Source organism: Alnus glutinosa, chromosome 3 (assembly GCF_958979055.1).
Source record: "Alnus glutinosa chromosome 3, dhAlnGlut1.1, whole genome shotgun sequence".
Classification (NCBI taxonomy): Eukaryota; Viridiplantae; Streptophyta; class Magnoliopsida; order Fagales; family Betulaceae; genus Alnus; species Alnus glutinosa.
Genome location: NC_084888.1, coordinates 6,819,042 through 6,846,358, shown reverse-complemented (window position 1 = coordinate 6,846,358; position 27,317 = coordinate 6,819,042). Strand labels below are relative to the sequence as shown.

Sequence of the window (27,317 nt, the reverse complement as noted above, 5' to 3'; positions counted from 1 at the left end):
TTAATCGAGGGTTATCCGATCATCTCGGATAAAACCACATATCCGGACCGGGTATTATTTTTTTAAAAAAAATATTTATTTTTTGCGCCTACCAAAGAAACTTGATCTGTGGAACAAACAAAGAATTAAAGAACAAAAAACAATCTTCCGAGCATTTACCAAACACTCTGCTTGGTTGCTGAAAAATGTGGGGAAGTGACAAGTAATAAGTCATTTACCAAACTTTCTAGGCAGCCAAACAAGTGTAAAGCTATATATGCAGTACAAAAGCCAAAGCCTCAGATTAAATTAATTTCACAGAGACTAATCTCTCGTAGTATATTTAAACCCATCACGAAGAGATTTCAGCACACTTTCAAGTTGTGAGGATGAATATATATATATATACACACGCGCGCGCGTATGTACAGGTCATAGAAAATCTATCATCTCGGCCAGGACAGTTTCCTACTGGTCTAAACTTAGTTAATGTGGTTTTTGACTACTGAATACTTTAATGCAGTATTCGACTATTGAATATAGTTCACATTTTTTGTCTGATTCTCTCTCCGTATAAGATTGTTGGAGAAATGATATTTAAATGTAATAGTAAAAGTAAATAACTAAAACTAGAATCACAATTGATCGATGCAGCTAAGTGCTTTAAAAAAGTGAGTAGTTAAAAAAACAAATGATTGTTTAACTAAATATTTGTAGAACGGATGTGAATGCTAGCATTTTGGAGGGAATATTCTTCTAGAGACGTGTGGGCTTACGTAGTCCTTTGGTATTCAATTCCCACATATGCCTATATAAGTGGATGTTCCTTCACCATTGATTCTCAACTCTCAAGCGAATTGAAGCGGCAAGTTATAAGCAAAGCGCACTAGTAATTAATGGCTAGGCAATTACAAACCCCATTAGCATTGTTCTACCTTTTGCTCATTATCCTGATCAATGGCTCACAAGCGGGTGTAATCACAGTGTACTGGGGTCAGAATGGAAATGAGGGCACCTTGGCTGATACTTGCGCCAGTGGCTATTATGGTATTGTGAACATAGCTTTCCTATCCACATTTGGCATTAATGGTCAGGACCCCATGATCAACCTAGCCGGCCATTGTGACGCAACCGCTAATGGGTGCACTGGTTTAAGCTCCGACATTGAAGCTTGCCAAAAAAAATGGGGTATCAAAGTGATGCTTTCTATTGGAGGCGGTACTGAGACCTACACCCTTTCCTCGGCTGCTGATGCCAGGCAAGCATTCCTTTCATTATTATAATCTTATTGATATTATATTTCATGTTAAAAAGTATTGATTAAATTTACCTTTTTCTTATTAGCTTAAGCTTTTAGTACAAATAGTTCATTTAACATTTCAAATATGAAACTGCAAAATTCCTGTTCATGTCTTCAATGGTTTGTGAGCGAGAGTAGTGCATGAAAGCTAAGGGAATAGCGTTCATTGATACTGTGCAGGAAGCTTGCAAACTACTTATGGAACAATTTTCTTGGGGGCGTATCTTACTCCCGTCCATTAGGTGCTGCGATCCTAGATGGCATTGACTTTGCCATTGATACAGGCACAAACCAGCACTGGGACGAGCTCGCAAAGGCCTTAGCAGAGTTTAGGCCACAGAAGAATGTCTTCTTGACAGCGGCTCCACAATGTCCTTTTACAGACGAAAATCGTCTAGCAGCTGCACTAAACACTGGCCTGTTTGACTACGTTTGGATCCAATTTTATAACAACGCTCAGTGTGAGTATCTGGGCAGTGCGGACAAACTTAAGAGTGATTGGAATCTATGGGCCACTAGGATTTCAGCTGGTAAAATATTTTTGGGGTTACCTGCGGCCCCAGATGCAGCTTACAGTGGTGGCTACATCCCGCCCTCTGTGCTTATTAGTGAGGTGTTACCTTATATTAAGATTTCTCCAAAATACGGGGGTGTTATGCTTTGGGATAGGTATCATGACATATTGAACAACTATAGCGCAATTATTAAGCCCTATGTTTGAACTCCTTGACATTAACAACTACCTGCATTAGTTTCTCTGTTAGTTATCTTCTTCTTCTTTTGGATGAATAAGCAGTACTGTCTACTCTGCCTTACGTTACCAATTACTACCGTGGAAGAGAAGAGAAGTGCTCTGTATTTGAAGTTGACTGTTCCATCGTGTATTGTAGTCCTGTACACGAGTTATCTTTTATCATTTCCTTTGTAATCCTTTTAAGTTTATCGTTATCTTCAATAAGCAGGTAGTGAGTTATATAAGTTGATGTATTAATTCCAGTTCTTTGGATTAATCAATGAAAATTATCAGCTCATTAATCAATAATCAATGGTGAGACTCCATTGACGTGTGTGATCTGTTCTTTATCCGTTAACTCTGTATTTTCCCAAGAATATACTGTTCACGTGTGTGCCGTGCTTTTAAATTCCCCAATTTTTTTTTTCCTTCTCTTTATAGATACATGAATAGAAAATTACATCAAATTAGGATTGGGCGGCCCAAAATTAAACATTAAGAATGCAAGTACATGAAGACAATGCATCAAATTAAGACGCGAGCCTAATGATTCTTAGCACGGATGCCAAGAACCCATGCCACCAGTAAATGTGGTTAAAGGTATATAAAAAGTTAAAATGACCCAAACACCAATTACGTAACAAATACATGGGACACATAAAAGGTATATAAAACAAAAAGCCCCGAAGAAACTAGCGAAAGCATGTAAAATAAAGGAACAACACATTGGCATCTAGCGGAGCGGCGGTCGTTCGCCGGCACGTGAACTCCATGCGCCTGCAAAGTTGGCCAAAATCTCCACTGGAGGCCGACAGCAGCTGTAGAAGGCGAAGGTAACCGTCACGCGCGACTCTACGCTGTCTACGTGTCGGCGTATGTTGGACTTCAGGTGATTTTAAAGGCCAAACTGTGATTTTGTCAAACGCCTAACTGCGTTTTTAAAAATCATTTTTTTAAATCGCACATTTTAAAATCGTTATTTTAAAATCTCACTTTTTGAAATCGCAAATCCAAATGGACCCTAAGAGTACTAACAACAGATTCTCAACTATTTTCTCTATATTTAGGAAATAAAATTATTTTTTACTTCCCTATAAAAAACACTCACACAATAGATTCCCTTATCTTTTCCAATATCAATTAAATATTATTTTTTACCCTTATTTTATTTTTTTCTCTCTTTCCTACTTTTTCTCTCTTCCCTATATCAATTAAATATACTTTTTTATATTAAAATAATACATTGGGAATGAATAGTAGACATGTATATATAGGGAATTACTATTCATTTTCAACATCCTCATCTAAATATAGGGCATCTGCTGTGGGAGGTTTTTTGATGTTTTTCATGAAATTTTTTCTAAAAGGAAGAGAGCCAATATAAGCTAATTGCTACTAGTGCTCTAATGTACTAAGTCCTACAACCTTTTGATTGAAATCAACGGTCCTATTTAAACCATCACATGACAAGTTTCAAAAGACAATCCCACTGCATCCCAACTGAAGACGTGGCGAGCAAAACATGTGCGAACGCACGTACCATATAACTGCATCCTTAATTGCCAATTTGAAAGTGTGCTAACAACCCATTAGAACACTCCCATCAAACTCCCTAAAATGGTTTCCTTCCCCATGTTTAGGGAAAATATCATAAAAAACACGAAAAACTAACCTTCAGCAGATATCCTAAATTTGGATTTTTTGGTTCCCAACCCATTGGAAAGTACTGTTGCTTCCCAACCCATTATTTTAATAATAATAAAAAAAAAAAAGAAAAAAGAAGGGCTCTCTCATCTCTCCTAGCACCGTAGCACGGCCAGTTGCTCCAATGGCGGCATCTCCGGAGAACGAACCATCTCCAACCCAAACCCTAAACCCTCAACCTTCCACTCCTCTCCAAATGGACAGCGACAATTCCACCACCCAACAAGAACCGTCCATTCCCGAACCAACATCGGCGGATCACGTCGTTTCATGCGGCGAAAAGCGACCGGATAACGAACCATCTCGAACTCAAACCCTAAACTCTCAACCTTCCACTCCTCTCCAAATGGACAACGACGATTCCACCACCCAACCCCTTAGCCCACCCCAACAAGAACCATCCAATCCCCAACCAACATCGGACGATGACGCCGTTTCATGCGGCGAAAAAGAGAAAGCAAGAGAACTCGTACCTCCACCCACTGTGGAAGACCAGCCTCTGTTCCTAAAATGGATCGTGTCTTCTGCTTGGAGGTGAGAGGACTAATAGAATTTGGGGAGAGGATTGAGGAGGTCGTGGAGGGTGAGGGAGGCGGAGGCGAGAGAGGAGGGATTTGAGGAAGTTTCTAGAGAAGACGAGAGAGAGGAAGAGAGAAAAAAAGAAAAAAAAAAATAAAAAAAGAAAGAGAAAAAAAAAATAATAAAATAAGATAAAGATAGAGTATTTAATTGATATAGGAAAGATTTAGGGAATTTACTGTAGGGTGTTTTTTTATAGGGAAACGAAAAGTAGTTTTGTTCCCTAAATATAGGGAAAATGATTGAGAAACTCGGTTTAGAGTTCATTCTAACGGTATTCTCACCTATTTTTTTTTTCTTTTCTCTTTCATATGTAAAGGAAAACATCGACCCTGAGTTTTGCTTTGTTTGTTGTTTGGTCTGTAACTCATTTTGTTGAATGAACTTTTTAAAAATAATAAACGGATAATTGCATCATTAGTCCCTATGGTATATCATAATTACAAATCACTTCTTATGGTTTAAAAAGTTCACGAGAAGTCCTTGTGGTAAGCAATAATTACTAATCGATCCCTGTAGTCAAATTCCGTTAAATTTTTTAACAGATTCTGTTAAATGTCACATCAAACCAATAAGATGACGACACGTGCCCATCTTAATAAATAATTAAAAAAAATTAAAAAAAAAACTTATTTTTTTTCAAAAAAAGAAAAAACAAAAAAATGGGAAGGGCAAAGGGGTGGCCCAGCCACCCCTATAGTAGATCCAGGGGTGGCCCGAAGGCCACCCCCAGGCCATTGGGGGTGCCTGGGCACCACCCCCGGCGGCCACCCCCATAGGCTGGGGGTAGCCCAGCCACCCCTCGCCATTTTTTTTTAAAAAAAAAGTTTATTTATTTATTTTTTAGTAAATTTTTTTATTCAAATAGACACGTGTCACTATTTTATTGGTTTGACGTGGCGCTGGCATAGCATTTAACAGAATTTGTCAAAAAATTTAACGAAATTTGACTTCAGGGATCGATTTGTAATTATTGCTTACCATAAGGACCTCCCATGAACTTTTTGAACCATAGGGAGTGAAAAATAATTATGGCATATCACAGGGACCAATAGTACAATTATTCCAAAAATAAATAAATAAATAACAAACAAATACAAATAAGCTTAGACAAACTTTTTAACATAACTCTTTTCTAATTTTAATTTGCATTGAGAATTTTGAAAAACAAAAACATTTCCAAAGGAAAGTTGCCGGGTCCATAGCCCAAATCCTTTTATCCAAGCCGATTGGTTCAGCTCGTGCGCCATATTTTCCATATGTTCCACCTCTATCATGCTACTACGTGCCTTCTTCTATCAGCCTTTCTCTACATAGTATACACATTACCCGTACAATCATAAGGAAGTAATGCGGTCCTAATAATAATAATATATGCGGTGGTTCAGCAATCTCAATTTTTTTTTTTTGATGTGATTGAATATAGGGGCGGAGAAGGAGGGGCCAGTATAGACCATGGCCCCATTTCTAAGAACAAAAATTTTTTTTGGTAAAAAAATAAATTAACCTACTAGCTCCTAGTAATAATTTTTTTTTTTACTAATGGTCCCTGGCCATAATAGTTTTTAGCTCCGTCCCTAGCTAGTTGGATATGTACTAGAGTGAAAATTCTACTCTCAAAATGAGAATTCTCAATCCTATTAATATTAGCGGCTATGGATTTTATTGATGTCCTAATGAGGTTAAGTCAGGCTACGGCTCAATTGGACTTGAGTAAGCATTTCAACGTCTGCGATTCCCACCGTCTAAGTCCATCATGTGCGGCTCACGCCTAACTAAATATAATTAAAAATAATAATATCGTGATAAAGAAAGGAAATCCTTGCTTTCGGACAAGGATTTCTTTTGTTTTAAATGAAATTAATACTATATGTTTTATGGTTATAATTTAAAGTTTGTGCATTTAACATTATATTTTATTTTATATTATTTAAATTTTTTAAAAGACTTGCTAATATTAAATTTATATATACCCTTAAATGCACTAATTTTTAGTCCTTATCAATTTAATTTGAAACGAAGAGAATTGTAATATTACTTCAAAAAAACAAAAACACAAAAAACGTGGTCGTTTTTTTTGTGGTCCTGTAATACGTACAACAACATCAACAAAAGTGGTCCAGATAATACTTACAAAAAAGAAAACACTTGGTCCTGATCATAATACTTTTTTTTTAAAAAAAAAAAAAAAACATACAACAACAACGTGGTAGTGATAAAGAAAGGAAGTCCTTGCTCTTGGATAAGGATGATCTTAATTCTAAATAAAATTATCCATTTCATGGTTAGGACTTAAGATTTAAAATTTATGCATCTAATGATTGATATCATTCTATCTTATTTAACTTTTGTTTTTAAAAATAAAAAATTGTTAACATTGAATAAAATTACTCTGTTAAATATACTAATTTTAAATTATTACCATGACAGGAGAAAAGTCACCCCGAGCCTTGAGAGACTTAAGGGCTTCCCCAAAAAAATAAAAAAATAAAAAAAAAATAAAAGCCTATGTGAAACGTGGCATTTTAAAACTTCAATTGCCATTTCACGCAACTCTCATGTACGGACTAGTGGACTTTGAAGCGTTGTCATTCAGGAAAAAAAAAAAAAAAAAAAAAAAAAAAAAAAAAACCCAACTCACGGGTTTAATTGAAACGGAGCGTTTCTATCGTATAACAAAGACTAAAGTGTAAACGACACCATTTGTAACCGTACGTATATCTTCTTTTTCGTAACTAACCTAATTTCTAAATGTCTGAAATAGTGAAACTGAAAGTCTGAGAATCGTTTGCTACTTGCTGCTGCCAAAAATGTCGATGCCTCTGATTAGTGGCTGAGGGTGGGCATCCAGAATATCCAAGAAAAATGTACCGGAGGTAGACCCCCTCCTCCTGCCCTTGCACGTTGTTCCTTTTCAATTGTCAAAACATGTTTCAGGTTTATAAAAATAAACATAGGATCCACTTTTCATGTGTTTTTCATTCGCTAATTGTTATTTTTTCTCTTATTTTGGGTGACTAATATATATTAGTTTTGCTAAATGGTTAGTTAAATGATACATAGAAAGGAGGGCCAAATTTATTATTGTCCGAGCTAGGCTATGTTTGTTATTATTCCTACTTAATTCCATAGATTCTAATGTTTGAAAACACTAAAATGGTCCCAAAATAGTCTAAAATATGATCAAAGAAGGCCATTAACACTAAAAGAAACCAAAAATGGCCATTACTTGACAGACGGTTAGCATCGCTTTTTGGCATTCAATAATTGTATAACAGTTGGTTAATTGCTAATCGGCTCTAGCAAGGCGGTTATTGTTACTTAAAAGTGATAATTGCGTAAAGCAGTTTCGGTCAAGACGAAATAATCGCGTTGCGATTATTTTCAAGACAAAACAGTTGCAATCGCAACTATTTGTACACCCTTGACTTTAAGTATATTTTTTCAAAGCAATTACACACCCACACCCCTAGTATTAGGGGTGAAAATGCGATTATTTTCAAGACAAAATAGTTGCAATCGCAACTATTTGTACACCCTTGACTTTAAGTATATTTTTTCAAAGCAATTACACATCCACGCCCTTAGTATTAGGGGTGAAAATGCGGGCGGATAATCATCGCCTACATCCCGTTATTCACATATGCGGATGCGGTTAGAAAAAATACTATCCGCATATACAGGCGCGGATAGCGGTTTTAAGGTATGCAAATGCCTTTAATAACCGTATTCACATTCCCTTTGTATATAATATATATTTTATATATTTAAGTAAATTCACTAAAACAACGTCGTTTTGAATTTAGTAAGTTTAGGACTTTTAGGTTATGTTATGTTTTTTTCACTATCATCTTAGAGTCATGTCTCACTACATTTACTTTTATTTTCTTTTTTTCCTTTCTTTAGGTAATCCAAATCTCAATTACTCTATGAGACAATGATCATCTATGACCGATAATCGTGAATTATGTAACAAATGAAATCTTAATTTATTTAAGCTTGCATATAGTAATAACTGCATTATTTAATCTTACATATAAATTTAGATACTAATCCAAAACGCTCATTATCTGATCATATACAGATATCAGATAATAACTGCAACAAATACACGGATGTGGATGGTTATTACATGATGCAGATTCGAATACTTAAAAATAATAACCGCATTATATGAATGCTGATATTACTAATTACTGCATCTGAATCCACATTTTCACCCAAAACTAATATAAATTTATCGAGTCCGCCAACTTATAAAATCAACAACCTTCATGTGTTGTTTGTAATCACATGACATTTATTATGACAACAGGGACGGTCCATAGTTCTGGAAATATCTTTTAAATGTTTTTTTTTTCTTGAGGTTTTTATTTTTATAATTATAAATTTAATATAATCAGCTTTTTAGGGGCTTTTTATAAATTAGGACCTTAATTTGTGTAACAATCCAGCCGGCCATGCGGAAGAGTCAAATCCAAATCGCAACGAAATGATATTCTGAACAAATCAAGAAACATGTGCGACGGGAAAAATATGGAATTGTCAACTTCATGTTCCTGCAAAATATATTCACCATATGACATAATGTATACTGTTACATCAATAAAATAAAATCTCACCATGAAATAATTCATTTTCATTTCTATTTCCAAATTTTGTACCCACAACAGTAGTAGGCAATGATGACCATAGCAGTGATTGGCCAAAGACGGGTTAGCCGGCCACTTTTCCTTAAAATGAGATTTTTTATTTTTATTTTTTTTATTGAAAAGTAATTTTTAATATCACATCAGAAGTTACTTTTTTTTTTTATAAAAGAATCTTTTTTTTTTTTTATAAAAAAAGTCGGCTTCAAGCCGGTTCCCCCCCCCCCCCCCCCCAAATATCATTTCCCTCGGAGAAATGCTAAACGTCCTCCCTTCATCACCCTCTTTTCATTTAAAATTAAATTGATATCTTGATAAGGATATAAAATTAGTGCATTTAACAATATATATGAAATTAATATTAGTAAGTCTTTTAAAAAATTTAAATAATAGAAAATTAAATATAATCTTAAATGCACCAATTTTAAATTATAACCATAAAATATATAGATCAACTTCATTTAAAATGAAAGAGATTCTTATCGGAAAGCAATGATTTCCTTTCTTTATAATGACCAGATTTTTTTTTTTTTTCTTTTAACTATTATTAGGACCACTTGTTTTTTTTTTTGTAAGTATTATTGGGACCACTTTTTTTGTTTGTTTGTTTGGTTATTTAAAGTATTATAAGTACAACGTTTTTTTTTTTTTTTTTGTAAGTACTATCTGGACAAAAAAAAAAAAAAAAAAACAGACCACGTTATTTTCTCGAAGTATTGTCAAGATTAGGGTTTTTTTTTTCTTTTTAAAAATGATAAGGTATTAAATTTTTTATTAAGAAATGATTGCTAAAATGATGTATAACTTATTCATTAAAGATTATCAAAACAATTAATAAAAAAAAAAAAAATACTATAGGTACCAATGAATAAACTCCACATCATCTTGATATCCATCTCTTCATAAAAGATTTAGTATCTCTAGCATATTTTATATATATATATATATATATATATATATATATATATATATATGTCGTAAGTGTTATCAGGATCAGGATCAGGTTTTTTTGTGCAAGTATTAACAGAATCGGTTTTTTCTGAATGAAAAGTTCTTTTTTTTTTTTAAAAAAAAAAAAAAAAAAAAGAAAAAGAAAGAGAGGAAGGATCGATTTTTTCTTTGTAAATAACTAAGTATTATCCGCACCACGTTCAATTAATAAGCAGGTAGTGAATAATAAGTTTGATTTGATGTATTTCAGTTCTTTGGATTAATAAATGAAAATCAACCATAATTGTGAGATGAGACTTTTCCATTGGCGGGTGTTTCAGATGTATTTACACACATGGTAGTGGTGGAAACTTTACTTATAATTTTTCTTAAAATTTTACTCAATTTTTAAGAATATATTTAAACTTTAAAATGTTTTATTTTAAAGTATTTATTTTTCAGAAAGTTTTAATTTCAGTATTCCTTAATAATTTTTCGTTAAATTCTATTAAAATTTTCAAAATACCTGTGTTTACATTTAAAAAAAATTTATAAAATTTTCAAAGATTCAAGCATAAGTATTTTTATAAATTCTGTTAAAATCTAACAAACACATAAATCATAGTAATTTTTTTAAAAATAAAAAATAAAAAATATTTTAAAAATTTTGATAAAATTTAATAAACTTTTTTAACAAAAATAGATTAAACTTGTATTATGAGAGCTTGTGTAGGCACGTAGCCATTGGCTATAGCTGCATGAGAAGCCGGAAGCCCTATATATTAAGAATTGGCGCGCTTGGATAGACGAGGTTCATTGGTTCCATGAATTCTAAAAAAATGAGTCAAGGTTTTTTGGCCGAGTTGTGATACAGTTATTATCTTTGTACAATTTTAATATTGTTTTTTTTTTCAAAAAAAATAATATAATTTAAAATTAGTACATTTAACAGAGTAATTTTATTCAATGTTAACAATTTTTTATTTTTAAAAACAAAAGTTAAATAAGATAGAATGATATCAATCATTAGATGCATAAATTTTAAATCTTAAGTCCTAACCATGAAATGGATAATTTCATTTAGAATTAAGATCATCCTTATCCAAGAGCAAGGACTTCCTTTCTTTATCACTACCACGTTGTTGTTGTATGTTTTTTTTTTTAAAAAAAAAAGTATTATGATCAGGACCAAGTGTTTTCTTTTTTGTAAGTATTATCTGGACCACTTTTGTTGATGTTGTTGTACGTATTACAGGACCACAAAAAAAACGACCACGTTTTTTGTGTTTTTGTTTTTTTGAAGTAATATTACAATTCTCTTCGTTTCAAATTAAATTGATAAGGACTAAAAATTAGTGCATTTAAGGGTATATATAAATTTAATATTAGCAAGTCTTTTAAAAAATTTAAATAATATAAAATAAAATATAATGTTAAATGCACAAACTTTAAATTATAACCATAAAACATATAGTATTAATTTCATTTAAAACAAAAGAAATCCTTGTCCGAAAGCAAGGATTTCCTTTCTTTATCACGATATTATTATTTTTAATTATATTTAGTTAGGCGTGAGCCGCACATGATGGACTTAGACGGTGGGAATCGCAGACGTTGAAATGCTTACTCAAGTCCAATTGAGCCGTAGCCTGACTCAACCTCATTAGGACATCAATAAAATCCATAGCCGCTAATATTAATAGGATTGAGAATTCTCATTTTGAGAGTAGAATTTTCACTCTAGTACATATCCAACTAGCTAGGGACGGAGCTAAAAACTATTATGGCCAGGGACCATTAGTCAAAAAAAAAAATTATTACTAGGAGCTAGTAGGTTAATTTATTTTTTTACCAAAAAAAATTTTTGTTCTTAGAAATGGGGCCATGGTCTATACTGGCCCCTCCTTCTCCGCCCCTATATTCAATCACATCAAAAAAAAAAAATTGAGATAGCTGAACCACCGCATATATTATTATTATTATTATTATTATTAGGACCGCATTACTTCCTTATGATTGTACGGGTAATGTGTATACTATGTAGAGAAAGGCTGATAGAAGAAGGCACGTAGTAGCATGATAGAGGTGGAACATATGGAAAATATGGCGCACGAGCTGAACCAATCGGCTTGGATAAAAGGATTTGGGCTATGGACCCGGCAACTTTCCTTTGGAAATGTTTTTGTTTTTCAAAATTCTCAATGCAAATTAAAATTAGAAAAGAGTTATGTTAAAAAGTTTGTCTAAGCTTATTTGTATTTGTTTGTTATTTATTTATTTATTTTTGGAATAATTGCACTATTGGTCCCTGTGATATGCCATAATTATTTTTCACTCCCTATGGTTCAAAAAGTTCATGGGAGGTCCTTGTGGTAAGCAATAATTACAAATCGATCCCTGAAGTCAAATTTCGTTAAATTTTTTGACAAATTCTGTTAAATGCTATGCCAGCGCCACGCCAAACCAATAAAATAGCGACACGTGTCTATTTGAATTGTTGATGACATTTTTGGTTCGATGACGTGGCATCATCAGAGACGTCCTTTCAACCGCACCCTGACCTGCAAAACAGGAAAGACCCGCCGGGGGTTGGCCAGCGGAGCCTCCTCCGACAATCAAGTCAGTCAAGTGTTTGTAAGGAGAAGAGAGAAAGAGAGGGAGAGAGGGCTCGGAGAATAATAGATTCCACCCAAATGATTTTTGTACTCCCTTTTATATCCCTACGTGCTATATGTCCATTTTGCCCCTGTCAAGCACAATGCCCAATGGAGACGTCTGATTTCTTCTCTGACTTGATTTGACTGGTCTCATAAATATTGATGGCTTCTTGCGACCAAGGTTATTGTCCGGGGACTAAACATTTCCGGGGTCTGAAATCCCATGAATGAGGCCAACCTGGCCCACTCCAAAGTGGGGACAAATATTTCCCTAACAATTACCCTTCAATTCTCCTATCTTTATTATAAAGGTAGAGAGAATTTAACCAATGAAGCCTTTATAATCCGACCGATCCCGCCGGCCATTCTTCATCCAATTCACGTAGTGCTCTCCTCGGATCCCGGGAAAACTCAAGTGTTTTTTCTACTGCCGTATTACGCGGCTCCAAGCCATTTACGGCAGGCAATCGAGAATTTATTTCCGTCATAAATTCACCATCAGTTAGGTGCACCTAACACCCCGTAAATCGTGCATGCAGTGATCATTATTGTTTTTCTATATATTCACACTTTCCTTTGCTAGAATGCCATTGGTCTTCATATTGCCCATTTGAATAGATCTTTCTTTCTTTTTATTCCTTTCCCTGAGATCGGATTTTCCCTTTCATTCTTTTTGAATTCTCCAGATCTTCTCGCAATACTCCTCGTTCCTGGTGCGGTCCTCACGACTGAGCATATTCACCAATTCATCATGGATGGCCCTGGAGTATTCACTCTTCACAACGGTTTCACTGAATGTGCGATCTTCGGCTTTAGACACACAAGGGTGTGTGACCTCCGGCCTCACGCCAACCTGTTCCTGTCCAGCCCGCAGGAATTGTGTAACACCTCAATTTCGCCCTGACTGCTCACGAGAGCTCAACCATTCAAGCTGTACTTGAACTTTGCGCGGGTGAACCCTTCAAAATTTTCAGACAATTCATCTTTGTAGCCAGATGACTACCCTTCACAGTGTTCCTTCGGGGTTGTCCGTTCTTCTTGTCTTCATGCATGTGTGTACTATGAGCAAATCTAATAAAATCTTCTTGGCAACATGAATTTCAAATCAATCTTCAATAATCTCTTTGGACTACCACCGAAATGGACGTCTCATAAATCATAAAATTATGTCCACACAACATTGTGTCGAGTATTTGCATCGTGCTACCCCGGACAGTAATTATGATAGCACTTTTAACATATCCATCGCTCTCAATAGTCATAAATCCATCGCCGGACCGTCAACTTCCTCCGGTAGATGGATTTCCGCTGGCCGGCATTTCTGAAGTCCGGGACCACTGGGGGCACTGTGTCCCTTTCTGTTTCTTCAAAGAAGAGGCAATCACTCCGATTTCTTTACTCGACTTCTAGATTGTTAGACCGAAAATCCCTTATCTTTGGCATAACCCCCAACTCAAATAATTTATGGGAAGTCGATTTCGGCCTGACGCCGGCAACTTTACTTTCAGGACGGTCTCCTTTGACTTCCTTACCTGAGGTCGACTTTGCTAAGGCCTCATGTTCTCCATCACCCCCCCTTGTCCTCAACCGGGGGGGGGGGGGGGGGGGGGGGGGGGGGTCCCCGTCCGAGATATCGGATATTCCTCATCACCCCCCTGTCCTCAACCAGGAGGGTGTCACTGTCCGAGACATCTCGGGCATTCTCGTCCTGTTTCTATCCGGTGCCGGCTAAGCCATGTGACTGAGTGTCACAGTCTCCGACCACGATGGTCTAGCATAGGGGTAATCAGCCACTGAAGAGTTGGAATGCTATCATAGATCTCGAGCGTTGTGCGGGGTTTCTCTACTTAAATCATGGGCTTAGCCCGTCAATCCTTCTGCTTGTCTGAGATATATTTCGAACACAGACGGCAGTTCCGAGGTCTCCACCCTCCTTTCTTTCAAACATTTCCCTGGCACTGCGATGAGGGATAACAGTGCGATAAAAGGTCGAGACTCCGGGAACGACCTCCCTTAGTGAGTTCCCTCTACGTTCGGAAGGTCGGTCGGACCCATAGCCGCTTCTCGGCCCTATAGATGCTGCAAATATTTTTATTACTCTCGGCTCGGGTTCTCTACTTTTCCCAAATTCATGCTACAAACATGCAAGCATATCAACACCTTCAGTCCCCAATCGTATCCTTGTCGGATTTTTCTACCACTGGATAATTCTTCTGGTGGGTCTGATCAATTGTGTAGGCTTCAGTCAATTGTCTTTTCAAGTTATGACCCCTACGTCAGTGATGCTCAAGGAATCTATTTTGGTTAGATAGGGTAACCTGAACCCAAAAAGGGTACATCGATTCACAATTTGGAGCCCGCCTGCTCAAATTAGCAAAGTTTGCGCGGATTTTCCTTCTAACCCCATATCCGGAGGGGAGTGGCATCCGAAGATATCCCTGAGCCACCCCCTTCTCTGTTCAAAGAAAAATAGTTATCGGGGTTGCTTCTCCATCCGAGAGAAGGTAATCGTCCAAATCCAAAGACATGGTCCTTTACCCAAAGGAGGCCAGCCATCATAGTTATCCTTATTTCACCACGTGTTTTTTGGGGACTACATCGGTCTCCTCATCCGAGGTAAGTCTTCACTCCATCCCAAGATGAGCTTTACTCGCTACTTCCTTTCCACCTTAGTGGATCCAGTCTGCAATGAGCAGACGCTCGATTCGTTCCCTTATCCAACAGGGGACGTTTCATCCGAGGGAAATTTTCTAGTTTCCTTATCCTAGGAAAACCCCATTATCTAAGGAGGAATAGTCCACGGAACATCCCATTCCTTTTTGTGTTATCCTACCATAGGAGTCCGAATATCAATGGCGTCCCGGGAGCAAAGTCTGCTGTAGGGGATGTTTCCCTAGCCTGATTTGTTAAAGGGGTTCACTCCCCGTCCTCGAGGGTTTCTGAGCAACAAATGGTCTTGAAGATGGGAAATCATAATTTCCCATGTCGAATCTGTTATTGTCAATCTACGGCACTCGGTAGATCAGCTTTTTCGGCCTTCCCAGCAATCATTCCGATGTGCTTCGGTGATAAGTGGGATTTCACAAGGGAAAATGGAGAAACAATCATTTTGGTGTCATCCGTGGACCGATTTGCTTCTATCTAAGTTCCCGGTCCCGTTAGAGCCATCCGAAGGTCGGGATGTAGGCATTTCGGCCTTATCCAATAAAAGGTTTCCTCACAGTTCATGGATGAGATTCACATTGTTAGGCAGGGAGGTGGTGTCCGGGATTACCTCTTTATTCAAGAGAGATTCACTATCCCGACCCGACACTACCCTCCATTCTCCAGAGGAAGACAGTCTCGGACTGCTCCCTTTTCAACTTTATATAGGCGATATGCCAAGTCAACATTTTTCTCATCTCCTTATCCGAAAGAAGAGTCTTCTATTCAAGAAAGAACTCTATGAGTATTCTCACCCAACTTAAAGAGGTTGGTCCTCGGGAGGCATTCCTCCTTTTATGCATATATGAATATAGACCTGGAAACGCAGGTCGTCATCGGTCACAATTTCTTTCTTAGTTCTGCATGGACGGGGGACGACAGTCAACCCCAGAAATATCTGGTTCGCCAGAAAAACATGGACGGGGGACGAAGGTCAATCTCGGAAGATAATTCTGTTCCCCCGGAAATATCCCTAGCAAATATTCAATAATCAAATAGATCAACAGCTTGGATGGGGGAGAATTGCTAAGCATCCGGGCTCGTTATCACCCCCATGTCCTCAAGCAAGAGGGGTGTCCTTGTCCGAGGTCGGACATTTCCCATACGAGTTCCCTTCCCACTCCCCTGTCCAAATCCGAGGGGAGGGGTCCATCCCTCTCCCCTTAAATTAATCCAGATTTTTACCGACATTCCGAGATTATTCCTCCTCGCCAGATTTTTACCGAGGTTACTTCACCTTGCCAGATTTTTTACTGAGGTTGTTTCTCCTCGCCAGATTTATACCGAGGTCACTTCACCTTGCCAGATTTTTTACCGAGGTTGTTTCTCCTCGCCAGATTTTTACCGAGGTTATTTCTCCTCGCCAGATTTTTTTACCGAGGTTGTTTCTCCTCGCCCCTTAAATTAATCCGGTGATGTTCTCGGAAGTTAATGTCATCAGAAATGTTAACGGGATTTTACATATCAAATATTTGACAACCAATCTTCCAACCTCTTACCCCCCCAAAGCACGCCGGGCTGAGGGGATCTGGCCGGAGTGATTTGTCCTGGGAACACAAAGCCTCTGAAAAGGAATCAACACCAAAAAACCAAATGCCGATGTTGCTAGGGCCTCTAGGATGCACCGGGGTCAGAAATTCTCCTGTGAATCCGTTCTTAAGGGTGGTCTCCACGTCACCCCCCTGTCCGAAACCAGGGGGGTAGCAAGTCCGAGGTCGGACATTCTCCCGTTAGTCCCCTATTAAGGGCGTCCTCCCGTTAGTCCTCTATTAAGGGCGGGCTCCTTTCCACCCCCTATCCAAAACCAGGAGGGGGCCAAGTCCGAGATCGGACGTCCTCCCGTTAGTCCCCTATTAAGGGCGGACTCCTTTCCACCCCCTCTGTCCAAAACCAGGAGGGGGCCAAGTCCGAGATCGGACGGCGCCAATTGTTGATGACATTTTTGGTGCGGTGACGTGGCATCATCAGAGACGTCCTTTCAACCGCACCCTGACCTGCAAAACAGGAAAGACCCGCCGGGGGTTGGCCAGCGGAACCTCCTCCGACGATCAAGTCAGTCAAGTGTTTGTAAAGAGAAGAGAGAAAGAGAGGGAGAGAGGGCTCGGAGAATAATAGATTCCACCCAAATGATTTTTGTACTCCCTTTTATATCCCTACGTGTTATATGTCCATTTTGCCCCTGTCAAGCACAAGGCCCAATGGAAATGTCTGATTTCTTCTCTGACTTGATTTTACTGGTCTCATAAATATTGATGGCTTATTGCGACCAAGGTTACTGTCCGGGGACTAAACATTTCCGGGGTCTGAAATCCCATGAATGAGGCCAACCTGGCCCACTCCAAAGTGGGGACAAATATTTCCCTAACATGAAGAAAAAAAATTATTAAAAAATAAATAAATAAACTTTTTTTTTTAAAAAAAAAAAAAAAAAATGGGGAGGGGTGGCTGGACTACCCCCAGCCTATGGGGGTGGCCGCCGGGGGTGGTGCCCAGGCACCCCAAATGGCCTGGGGGTGGCCTTTGGGCCACCCCTGGATCTACTATAGGGGTAGCTGGGCCACACCTTTGCCCTTCCCATTTTTTTGTTTTTTCTTTTTTTGAAAAAAAATAAGTTTTTTTTTTTTTAATTTTTTTTAATTATTTATTAAGATGGGCACGTGTCGTCATCTTATTGGTTTGATGTGACATTTATGTCAAAAAATTTAATGGAATTTGACTCCAGAGATCGATTAGTAATTATTGCTTACCACAAGAACTTTCCATGAACTTTTTAAACCATAGGAAGTGATTTGTAATTATGATATACCATAGGGACCAATGATGCAATTATCCGTTTATTATTTTAAAAAGTTCATTCAACAAAATGAGTTACAGACCAAACAACAAACAAAGCAAAACTCAGGGTCGATGTTTTCCTTTACATATGAAAGAGAAAAGAAAAAAAATAGGTGAGAATACCGTTAGAATGAACTCTAAACCGAGTCTAGGTTTGAATGATTAGGTGTTAATATATAAAAGCACTCCCATCAGTTTCTCAATCATGTTTCATATATTTAGGGAACAAAACCACTTTTCATTTCCCTATAAAAAAACACCCTACAGTAGATTCCCTAAATTTTTCATATATCAATTAAATACTCTTTCTTTATCTTATTTTATTATTTTTTTTTCTCTTTCTTATTTTATTTCTTTTTTCTTTTTTTCTCTCTTCCTCTCTCTCGTCTTCTCCAGAAACTTCCTCAAATCCCTCTTCTCTCGCCTCCGCCTCCCTCACCCTCCACGACCTCCTCAATCCTCTCCCCAAATTCTATTAGTCCTCTCACCTCCAAGTAGAAGACACGATCCATTTTAGGAACAGAGGCTGGTCTTCCACAGTGGGTGGAGGTACGAGTTCTCTTGCTTTCGCTTTTTCGCCGCATGAAACGGCGTCATCCTCCGATGTTGGTTGGGGATTGGACGGTTCTCGTTGGGGTGGGCGAAGGGGTTGGGTGGTGGAATCGTCGTTGTCCATTTGGAGAGGAGTGGAAGGTTAAGAGTTTAGGGTTTGAGTTCAAGATGGTTCGTTATCCGGTCGCTTTTCGCCGCATGAAACGACGTGATCCGCCGATGTTGGTTCGGGAATGGATGGTTCTTGTTGGGTGGTGGAATCGTCGCTGTCCATTTGGAGAGGAGTGGAAGGTTGAGAGTTTAGGGTTTGGGTTAGAGATGGTTTGTTCTCCGGAGATGCCGCGATTGGAGCAACTGGCCGTGCTACGGTGCTAGGAGAGAGGAGAGAGCCCTTTTTTTTTTTTTTTTTTTTTATTATCATTATTAAAATAATGGGTTGGGAAGCAACAGTACTTTCCAATGGGTTGAGAACCAAAAAACCCAAATTTAGGATATCTGCTGAAGGTTAGTTTTTCGTGTTTTTTATGATATTTTTCCTAAACATGGGGAAGGAAACCATTTTAGGGAGTTTGATGGGAGTGTTCTAATGGGTTGTTAGCACACTTTCAAATTGGCAATTAAGGATGCAGTTATATGGTACGTGCGTTTGCACATGTTTTGCTCGCCACGTCTTCAGTTGGGATGCAGTGGGATTGTCTTTTGAAACTTGTCATGTGATGGTTTAAACATGACCGTTGATTTCAATCAAAAGGTTGTAGGACTTAGTACATTAGAGCACTAGTAGCAGTTAGCTTATATTGGCTCTCTTCCTTTTAGAGAAAATTTCATGAAAAACATCAAAAAACCTCCCACAGCAGATGCCCTATATTTAGATGAGGATGTTGAAAATGAATAGTAATTCCCTATATATACATGTCTACTATTCATTTCCTATGTATTATTTTAATATAAAAAAAAGTATATTTAATTGATATAGGGAAGAGAGAAAAAGTAGGAAAGAGAAAAATAAAATAAAATAAGGGTAAAAAATAATATTTAATTGATATTGGAAAAGATAAGGGAAGTGTTTTTTATAGGGTAGTAAAAAATAGTTTTATTTCCTAAATATAGAGAAAATGGTTTAGAATCTGTTGTTAGTACTTTTAGGGTCCGTTTGGATTTGTGATTTCAAAAAGTGTGATTTTAAAATGTGCGATTTAAAAAAATGATTTTTAAAAACGCAGTTAAGCGTTTGGTAAAATCGCAGTTTGGCCTTTAAAATTGCAGGTTAATCTTTTAAAATACTGCGTTTTCAAAAAAGCACCACATTGCCTGCGATTTGAATAAGCACTTTTCTGCGTTTTCAAATCACAGTTTTTTCAAAACGCAATTTTCAAACGGTTCATTTTCTGCGATTTGGTTTAAAATCGCACTTTTTCACTACGGAATCGCAATCCCAAACACACCCTTATTATCGCAAAATCAAACAAGGATGCCGGCTGAGCATCGTATTCAGGCCAAGTTTCATGGGTTTTTTAGCCCAAACTCAAACTGAATAAGGTTTGAAAAACCAAACCCAAAAGAAAAACAAGTTAACCGGGCATGGAATGGAGGTATTAAACCTTTGGACCCAGTTGTGAGGATGAATACTTTACCACAAATAAAAATATAGTCCTAGCTTAAATCTGGCCCACCGTTGTCGGATTCCAGCCATCATTGTCGGAATTTCGTTGCCAATTGTTTTTCGTAGTTGGTAATTTTTTCATAAGAGTCAAACGCTAAAAAATATTTTTAAGGAAAATCATTTTTTCTAAAAAATAATTTCTCTAAAAATATTTTACGACGAATAATATTTTACGTCAAAACAAACATAGCATTAGTCAGAAACAAAATAAGTGGTCCAAACAGGATGCCATAAGCAGTAAGCTTGTTTTTGGGTAGGATGGTAGAATTTGTCTTCGCCTCCAATGGCAACGAAGTTCTTGATTATTTTCATGGGGAAGGAAGGTTTCTACTGATCATTTCATTCAAGTTTATTCTCATCCAGTTTCTCTCTCTGTCTCTCGTGGGCGTCTTCTTCTGAATACAAAACTAGCAATCTGTTGATCGCTGGGAAGGGGGGCTTCTAAGCCTCCCTTCCCCGGTGAAATTTTTTTGCTTCCTCCATGGTGTGTACCATGGGGAAGGTAGTCTTTCTTACAGTCGTTTTAGGCTGTGGAGTTTTGTTCTCCGAGTCCTCTGGGCTCTGGAGTCTTGTGTTATTTGTGTTTGTTTTCTTTTCTGTTCTTCTCGTTCTCTGACAGGAGGTCCTTCCCGAGGCGTCTGGCGGGGTGTTCTTGTTTTCGTTTTGTCTCGCCGGTGGAGCGTATTTGTGCCTAAACTGTTTCAACTTTTGATGCTAGATCTACGTTTTTCCATTGGCTTTCTAGAGACATGCGCCGCTCAGATGGGTTCACCAGTGTCTTCTTGCTCCGCAGCTGTTTGTTTCCGGCTGTCGGGATCATCGGTGACCGGCGCGTGATTGTCACGCACCAGTGAAGTTTTCTCTTCGACCGGCGCATGGAGGTCTCGTTCCGACATTTTTTTGCCGTGCAAAGGCGGCGGTTGGGCACTGGGAGGCCGATCTGATGGCTGGCGGTTTCGGGGGAGGTGCGTGTTGTACACGCGCCGGTCTCCGGCGTAGACAGTGCTTCCCCTCTGATGTTTTGGATTGTATTTTCTGCTAGTTGTGTTTGTGTATTCTCTTGTTTCTAGGTACAATTGCTTATGTGTGGCTCAAGTTTTATTAGAATTTTCTTTGTTAGGGGGCTGATTGTAATTTTAGTGAAATTTGAGATTCTACATATGTAATTGTTTTTTAAGTCAGATCCTTCTGACTTAAGAGTGTGTGGGGGGTATGTCCCTCATTGCTCACGATGTAGCCTTTGGGCTTCTAGAAGTTAAATAGCACATGCTATTTGTTCAAAAAAAAAAAAAAAGTGCCTACGGTGAAAGCTTGCTTGTTGTAGCCCTGTTGTTGTAGACTAGGCTTGGTAAGCCTAAGCTATTTTAGTAGGCTTGAGAAGAGTAGGCTCGCATCTTCGCCGCTAGTCGCTTCCTTTCCTCTGCTGAAAATATAGGGATGTAAATTTGATTCCAATTCTTGGTTATTGACCAAAATTGGGAATCAGAATTGGGGTCCCCGATTATTGGATTTCAATAACTTGATCCGGATCCGGGTACCCCGGTTAATCGAGGGTTATCCGATCATCTCGGATAAAACCACATATCCGGACCGGGTATTATTTTTTTAAAAAAAATATTTATTTTTTGCGCCTACCAAAGAAACTTGATCTGTGGAACAAACAAAGAATTAAAGAACAAAAAACAATCTTCCGAGCATTTACCAAACACTCTGCTTGGTTGCTGAAAAATGTGGGGAAGTGACAAGTAATAAGTCATTTACCAAACTTTCTAGGCAGCCAAACAAGTGTAAAGCTATATATGCAGTACAAAAGCCAAAGCCTCAGATTAAATTAATTTCACAGAGACTAATCTCTCGTAGTATATTTAAACCCATCACGAAGAGATTTCAGCACACTTTCAAGTTGTGAGGATGAATATATATATATATACACACGCGCGCGCGTATGTACAGGTCATAGAAAATCTATCATCTCGGCCAGGACAGTTTCCTACTGGTCTAAACTTAGTTAATGTGGTTTTTTACTACTGAATACTTTAATGCAGTATTCGACTATTGAATATAGTTCACATTTTTTGTCTGATTCTCTCTCCGTATAAGATTGTTGGAGAAATGATATTTAAATGTAATAGTAAAAGTAAATAACTAAAACTAGAATCACAATTGATCGATGCAGCTAAGTGCTTTAAAAAAGTGAGTAGTTAAAAAAACAAATGATTGTTTAACTAAATATTTGTAGAACGGATGTGAATGCTAGCATTTTGGAGGGAATATTCTTCTAGAGACGTGTGGGCTTACGTAGTCCTTTGGTATTCAATTCCCACATATGCCTATATAAGTGGATGTTCCTTCACCATTGATTCTCAACTCTCAAGCGAATTGAAGCGGCAAGTTATAAGCAAAGCGCACTAGTAATTAATGGCTAGGCAATTACAAACCCCATTAGCATTGTTCTACCTTTTGCTCATTATCCTGATCAATGGCTCACAAGCGGGTGTAATCACAGTGTACTGGGGTCAGAATGGAAATGAGGGCACCTTGGCTGATACTTGCGCCAGTGGCTATTATGGTATTGTGAACATAGCTTTCCTATCCACATTTGGCATTAATGGTCAGGACCCCATGATCAACCTAGCCGGCCATTGTGACGCAACCGCTAATGGGTGCACTGGTTTAAGCTCCGACATTGAAGCTTGCCAAAAAAAATGGGGTATCAAAGTGATGCTTTCTATTGGAGGCGGTACTGAGACCTACACCCTTTCCTCGGCTGCTGATGCCAGGCAAGCATTCCTTTCATTATTATAATCTTATTGATATTATATTTCATGTTAAAAAGTATTGATTAAATTTACCTTTTTCTTATTAGCTTAAGCTTTTAGTACAAATAGTTCATTTAACATTTCAAATATGAAACTGCAAAATTCCTGTTCATGTCTTCAATGGTTTGTGAGCGAGAGTAGTGCATGAAAGCTAAGGGAATAGCGTTCATTGATACTGTGCAGGAAGCTTGCAAACTACTTATGGAACAATTTTCTTGGGGGCGTATCTTACTCCCGTCCATTAGGTGCTGCGATCCTAGATGGCATTGACTTTGCCATTGATACAGGCACAAACCAGCACTGGGACGAGCTCGCAAAGGCCTTAGCAGAGTTTAGGCCACAGAAGAATGTCTTCTTGACAGCGGCTCCACAATGTCCTTTTACAGACGAAAATCGTCTAGCAGCTGCACTAAACACTGGCCTGTTTGACTACGTTTGGATCCAATTTTATAACAACGCTCAGTGTGAGTATCTGGGCAGTGCGGACAAACTTAAGAGTGATTGGAATCTATGGGCCACTAGGATTTCAGCTGGTAAAATATTTTTGGGGTTACCTGCGGCCCCAGATGCAGCTTACAGTGGTGGCTACATCCCGCCCTCTGTGCTTATTAGTGAGGTGTTACCTTATATTAAGATTTCTCCAAAATACGGGGGTGTTATGCTTTGGGATAGGTATCATGACATATTGAACAACTATAGCGCAATTATTAAGCCCTATGTTTGAACTCCTTGACATTAACAACTACCTGCATTAGTTTCTCTGTTAGTTATCTTCTTCTTCTTTTGGATGAATAAGCAGTACTGTCTACTCTGCCTTACGTTACCAATTACTACCGTGGAAGAGAAGAGAAGTGCTCTGTATTTGAAGTTGACTGTTCCATCGTGTATTGTAGTCCTGTACACGAGTTATCTTTTATCATTTCCTTTGTAATCCTTTTAAGTTTATCGTTATCTTCAATAAGCAGGTAGTGAGTTATATAAGTTGATGTATTAATTCCAGTTCTTTGGATTAATCAATGAAAATTATCAGCTCATTAATCAATAATCAATGGTGAGACTCCATTGACGTGTGTGATCTGTTCTTTATCCGTTAACTCTGTATTTTCCCAAGAATATACTGTTCACGTGTGTGCCGTGCTTTTAAATTCCCCAATTTTTTTTTTCCTTCTCTTTATAGATACATGAATAGAAAATTACATCAAATTAGGATTGGGCGGCCCAAAATTAAACATTAAGAATGCAAGTACATGAAGACAATGCATCAAATTAAGACGCAAGCCTAATGATTCTTAGCACGGATGCCAAGAACCCATGCCACCAGTAAATGTGGTTAAAGGTATATAAAAAGTTAAAATGACCCAAACACCAATTACGTAACAAATACATGGGACACATAAAAGGTATATAAAACAAAAAGCCCCGAAGAAACTAGCGAAAGCATGTAAAATAAAGGAACAACACATTGGCATCTAGCGGAGCGGCGGTCGTTCGCCGGCACGTGAACTCCATGCGCCTGCAAAGTTGGCCAAAATCTCCACTGGAGGCCGACAGCAGCTGTAGAAGGCGAAGGTAACCGTCACGCGCGACTCTACGCTGTCTACGTGTCGGCGTATGTTGGACTTCAGGTGATTTTAAAGGCCAAACTGTGATTTTGTCAAACGCCTAACTGCGTTTTTAAAAATCATTTTTTTTAATCGCACATTTTAAAATCGTTATTTTAAAATCTCACTTTTTGAAATCGCAAATCCAAATGGACCCTAAGAGTACTAACAACAGATTCTCAACTATTTTCTCTATATTTAGGAAATAAAATTATTTTTTACTTCCCTATAAAAAACACTCACACAATAGATTCCCTTATCTTTTCCAATATCAATTAAATATTATTTTTTACCCTTATTTTATTTTTTTCTCTCTTTCCTACTTTTTCTCTCTTCCCTATATCAATTAAATATACTTTTTTATATTAAAATAATACATTGGGAATGAATAGTAGACATGTATATATAGGGAATTACTATTCATTTTCAACATCCTCATCTAAATATAGGGCATCTGCTGTGGGAGGTTTTTTGATGTTTTTCATGAAATTTTTTCTAAAAGGAAGAGAGCCAATATAAGCTAACTGCTACTAGTGCTCTAATGTACTAAGTCCTACAACCTTTTGATTGAAATCAACGGTCCTATTTAAACCATCACATGACAAGTTTCAAAAGACAATCCCACTGCATCCCAACTGAAGACGTGGCGAGCAAAACATGTGCGAACGCACGTACCATATAACTGCATCCTTAATTGCCAATTTGAAAGTGTGCTAACAACCCATTAGAACACTCCCATCAAACTCCCTAAAATGGTTTCCTTCCCCATGTTTAGGGAAAATATCATAAAAAACACGAAAAACTAACCTTCAGCAGATATCCTAAATTTGGATTTTTTGGTTCCCAACCCATTGGAAAGTACTGTTGCTTCCCAACCCATTATTTTAATAATAATAAAAAAAAAAAAGAAAAAAGAAGGGCTCTCTCATCTCTCCTAGCACCGTAGCACGGCCAGTTGCTCCAATGGCGGCATCTCCGGAGAACGAACCATCTCCAACCCAAACCCTAAACCCTCAACCTTCCACTCCTCTCCAAATGGACAGCGACAATTCCACCACCCAACAAGAACCGTCCATTCCCGAACCAACATCGGCGGATCACGTCGTTTCATGCGGCGAAAAGCGACCGGATAACGAACCATCTCGAACTCAAACCCTAAACTCTCAACCTTCCACTCCTCTCCAAATGGACAACGACGATTCCACCACCCAACCCCTTAGCCCACCCCAACAAGAACCATCCAATCCCCAACCAACATCGGACGATGACGCCGTTTCATGCGGCGAAAAAGAGAAAGCAAGAGAACTCGTACCTCCACCCACTGTGGAAGACCAGCCTCTGTTCCTAAAATGGATCGTGTCTTCTGCTTGGAGGTGAGAGGACTAATAGAATTTGGGGAGAGGATTGAGGAGGTCGTGGAGGGTGAGGGAGGCGGAGGCGAGAGAGGAGGGATTTGAGGAAGTTTCTAGAGAAGACGAGAGAGAGGAAGAGAGAAAAAAAGAAAAATAAAATAAAAAAAGAAAGAGAAAAAAAAAATAATAAAATAAGATAAAGATAGAGTATTTAATTGATATAGGAAAGATTTAGGGAATTTACTGTAGGGTGTTTTTTTATAGGGAAACGAAAAGTAGTTTTGTTCCCTAAATATAGGGAAAATGATTGAGAAACTCGGTTTAGAGTTCATTCTAACGGTATTCTCACCTATTTTTTTTTTTCTTTTCTCTTTCATATGTAAAGGAAAACATCGACCCTGAGTTTTGCTTTGTTTGTTGTTTGGTCTGTAACTCATTTTGTTGAATGAACTTTTTAAAAATAATAAACGGATAATTGCATCATTAGTCCCTATGGTATATCATAATTACAAATCACTTCTTATGGTTTAAAAAGTTCACGAGAAGTCCTTGTGGTAAGCAATAATTACTAATCGATCCCTGTAGTCAAATTCCGTTAAAATTTTTGACAGATTCTGTTAAATGTCACATCAAACCAATAAGATGACGACACGTGCCCATCTTAATAAATAATTAAAAAAAATTAAAAAAAAAACTTATTTTTTTTCAAAAAAAGAAAAAACAAAAAAATGGGAAGGGCAAAGGGGTGGCCCAGCCACCCCTATAGTAGATCCAGGGGTGGCCCGAAGGCCACCCCCAGGCCATTGGGGGTGCCTGGGCACCACCCCCGGCGGCCACCCCCATAGGCTGGGGGTAGCCCAGCCACCCCTCGCCATTTTTTTTAAAAAAAAAAGTTTATTTATTTATTTTTTAATAAATTTTTTTATTCAAATAGACACGTGTCACTATTTTATTGGTTTGACATGGCGCTGGCATAGCATTTAACAGAATTTGTCAAAAAATTTAACGAAATTTGACTTCAGGGATCGATTTGTAATTATTGCTTACCATAAGGACCTCCCATGAACTTTTTGAACCATAGGGAGTGAAAAATAATTATGGCATATCACAGGGACCAATAGTACAATTATTCCAAAAATAAATAAATAAATAACAAACAAATACAAATAAGCTTAGACAAACTTTTTAACATAACTCTTTTCTAATTTTAATTTGCATTGAGAATTTTGAAAAACAAAAACATTTCCAAAGGAAAGTTGCC

At 37.8% G+C, this 27,317-nt stretch overlaps 2 protein-coding genes across 2 annotated transcripts; both read left to right on the top strand.

Annotated features, from left to right (window-relative positions):
• The first annotated feature begins 830 nt into the window (after positions 1-830).
• Positions 831-2,245, top strand: LOC133862387 (acidic endochitinase-like). Its single transcript, XM_062298178.1, has 2 exons — positions 831-1,237; positions 1,460-2,245. Exons 1-2 carry the CDS (start codon positions 876-878, stop codon positions 1,998-2,000), a joined length of 903 nt encoding a protein of 300 aa, XP_062154162.1. The 5' UTR covers positions 831-875; the 3' UTR covers positions 2,001-2,245.
• Positions 2,246-22,657: 20,412 nt separating this feature from the next.
• LOC133862363 (acidic endochitinase-like) lies at positions 22,658-24,072 on the top strand. Its single transcript, XM_062298148.1, has 2 exons — positions 22,658-23,064; positions 23,287-24,072. Exons 1-2 carry the CDS (start codon positions 22,703-22,705, stop codon positions 23,825-23,827), a joined length of 903 nt encoding a protein of 300 aa, XP_062154132.1. The 5' UTR covers positions 22,658-22,702; the 3' UTR covers positions 23,828-24,072.
• Positions 24,073-27,317: the final 3,245 nt, after the last annotated feature.

What these genes read in the sequence shown, in the direction of transcription:
- LOC133862363 (XM_062298148.1), top strand. Translation starts at nt 22,703, where the DNA reads ATGGCTAGGCAATTACAAACCCCATTAGCATTGTTCTACCTTTTGCTC. An exon ending in TCCTCGGCTGCTGATGCCAG is followed by an intron (nt 23,065 to 23,286) that starts GCAAGCATTCCT and finishes GATACTGTGCAG; the next exon opens with GAAGCTTGCAAACTACTTAT.
- LOC133862387 (XM_062298178.1), top strand. Translation starts at nt 876, where the DNA reads ATGGCTAGGCAATTACAAACCCCATTAGCATTGTTCTACCTTTTGCTC. An exon ending in TCCTCGGCTGCTGATGCCAG is followed by an intron (nt 1,238 to 1,459) that starts GCAAGCATTCCT and finishes GATACTGTGCAG; the next exon opens with GAAGCTTGCAAACTACTTAT.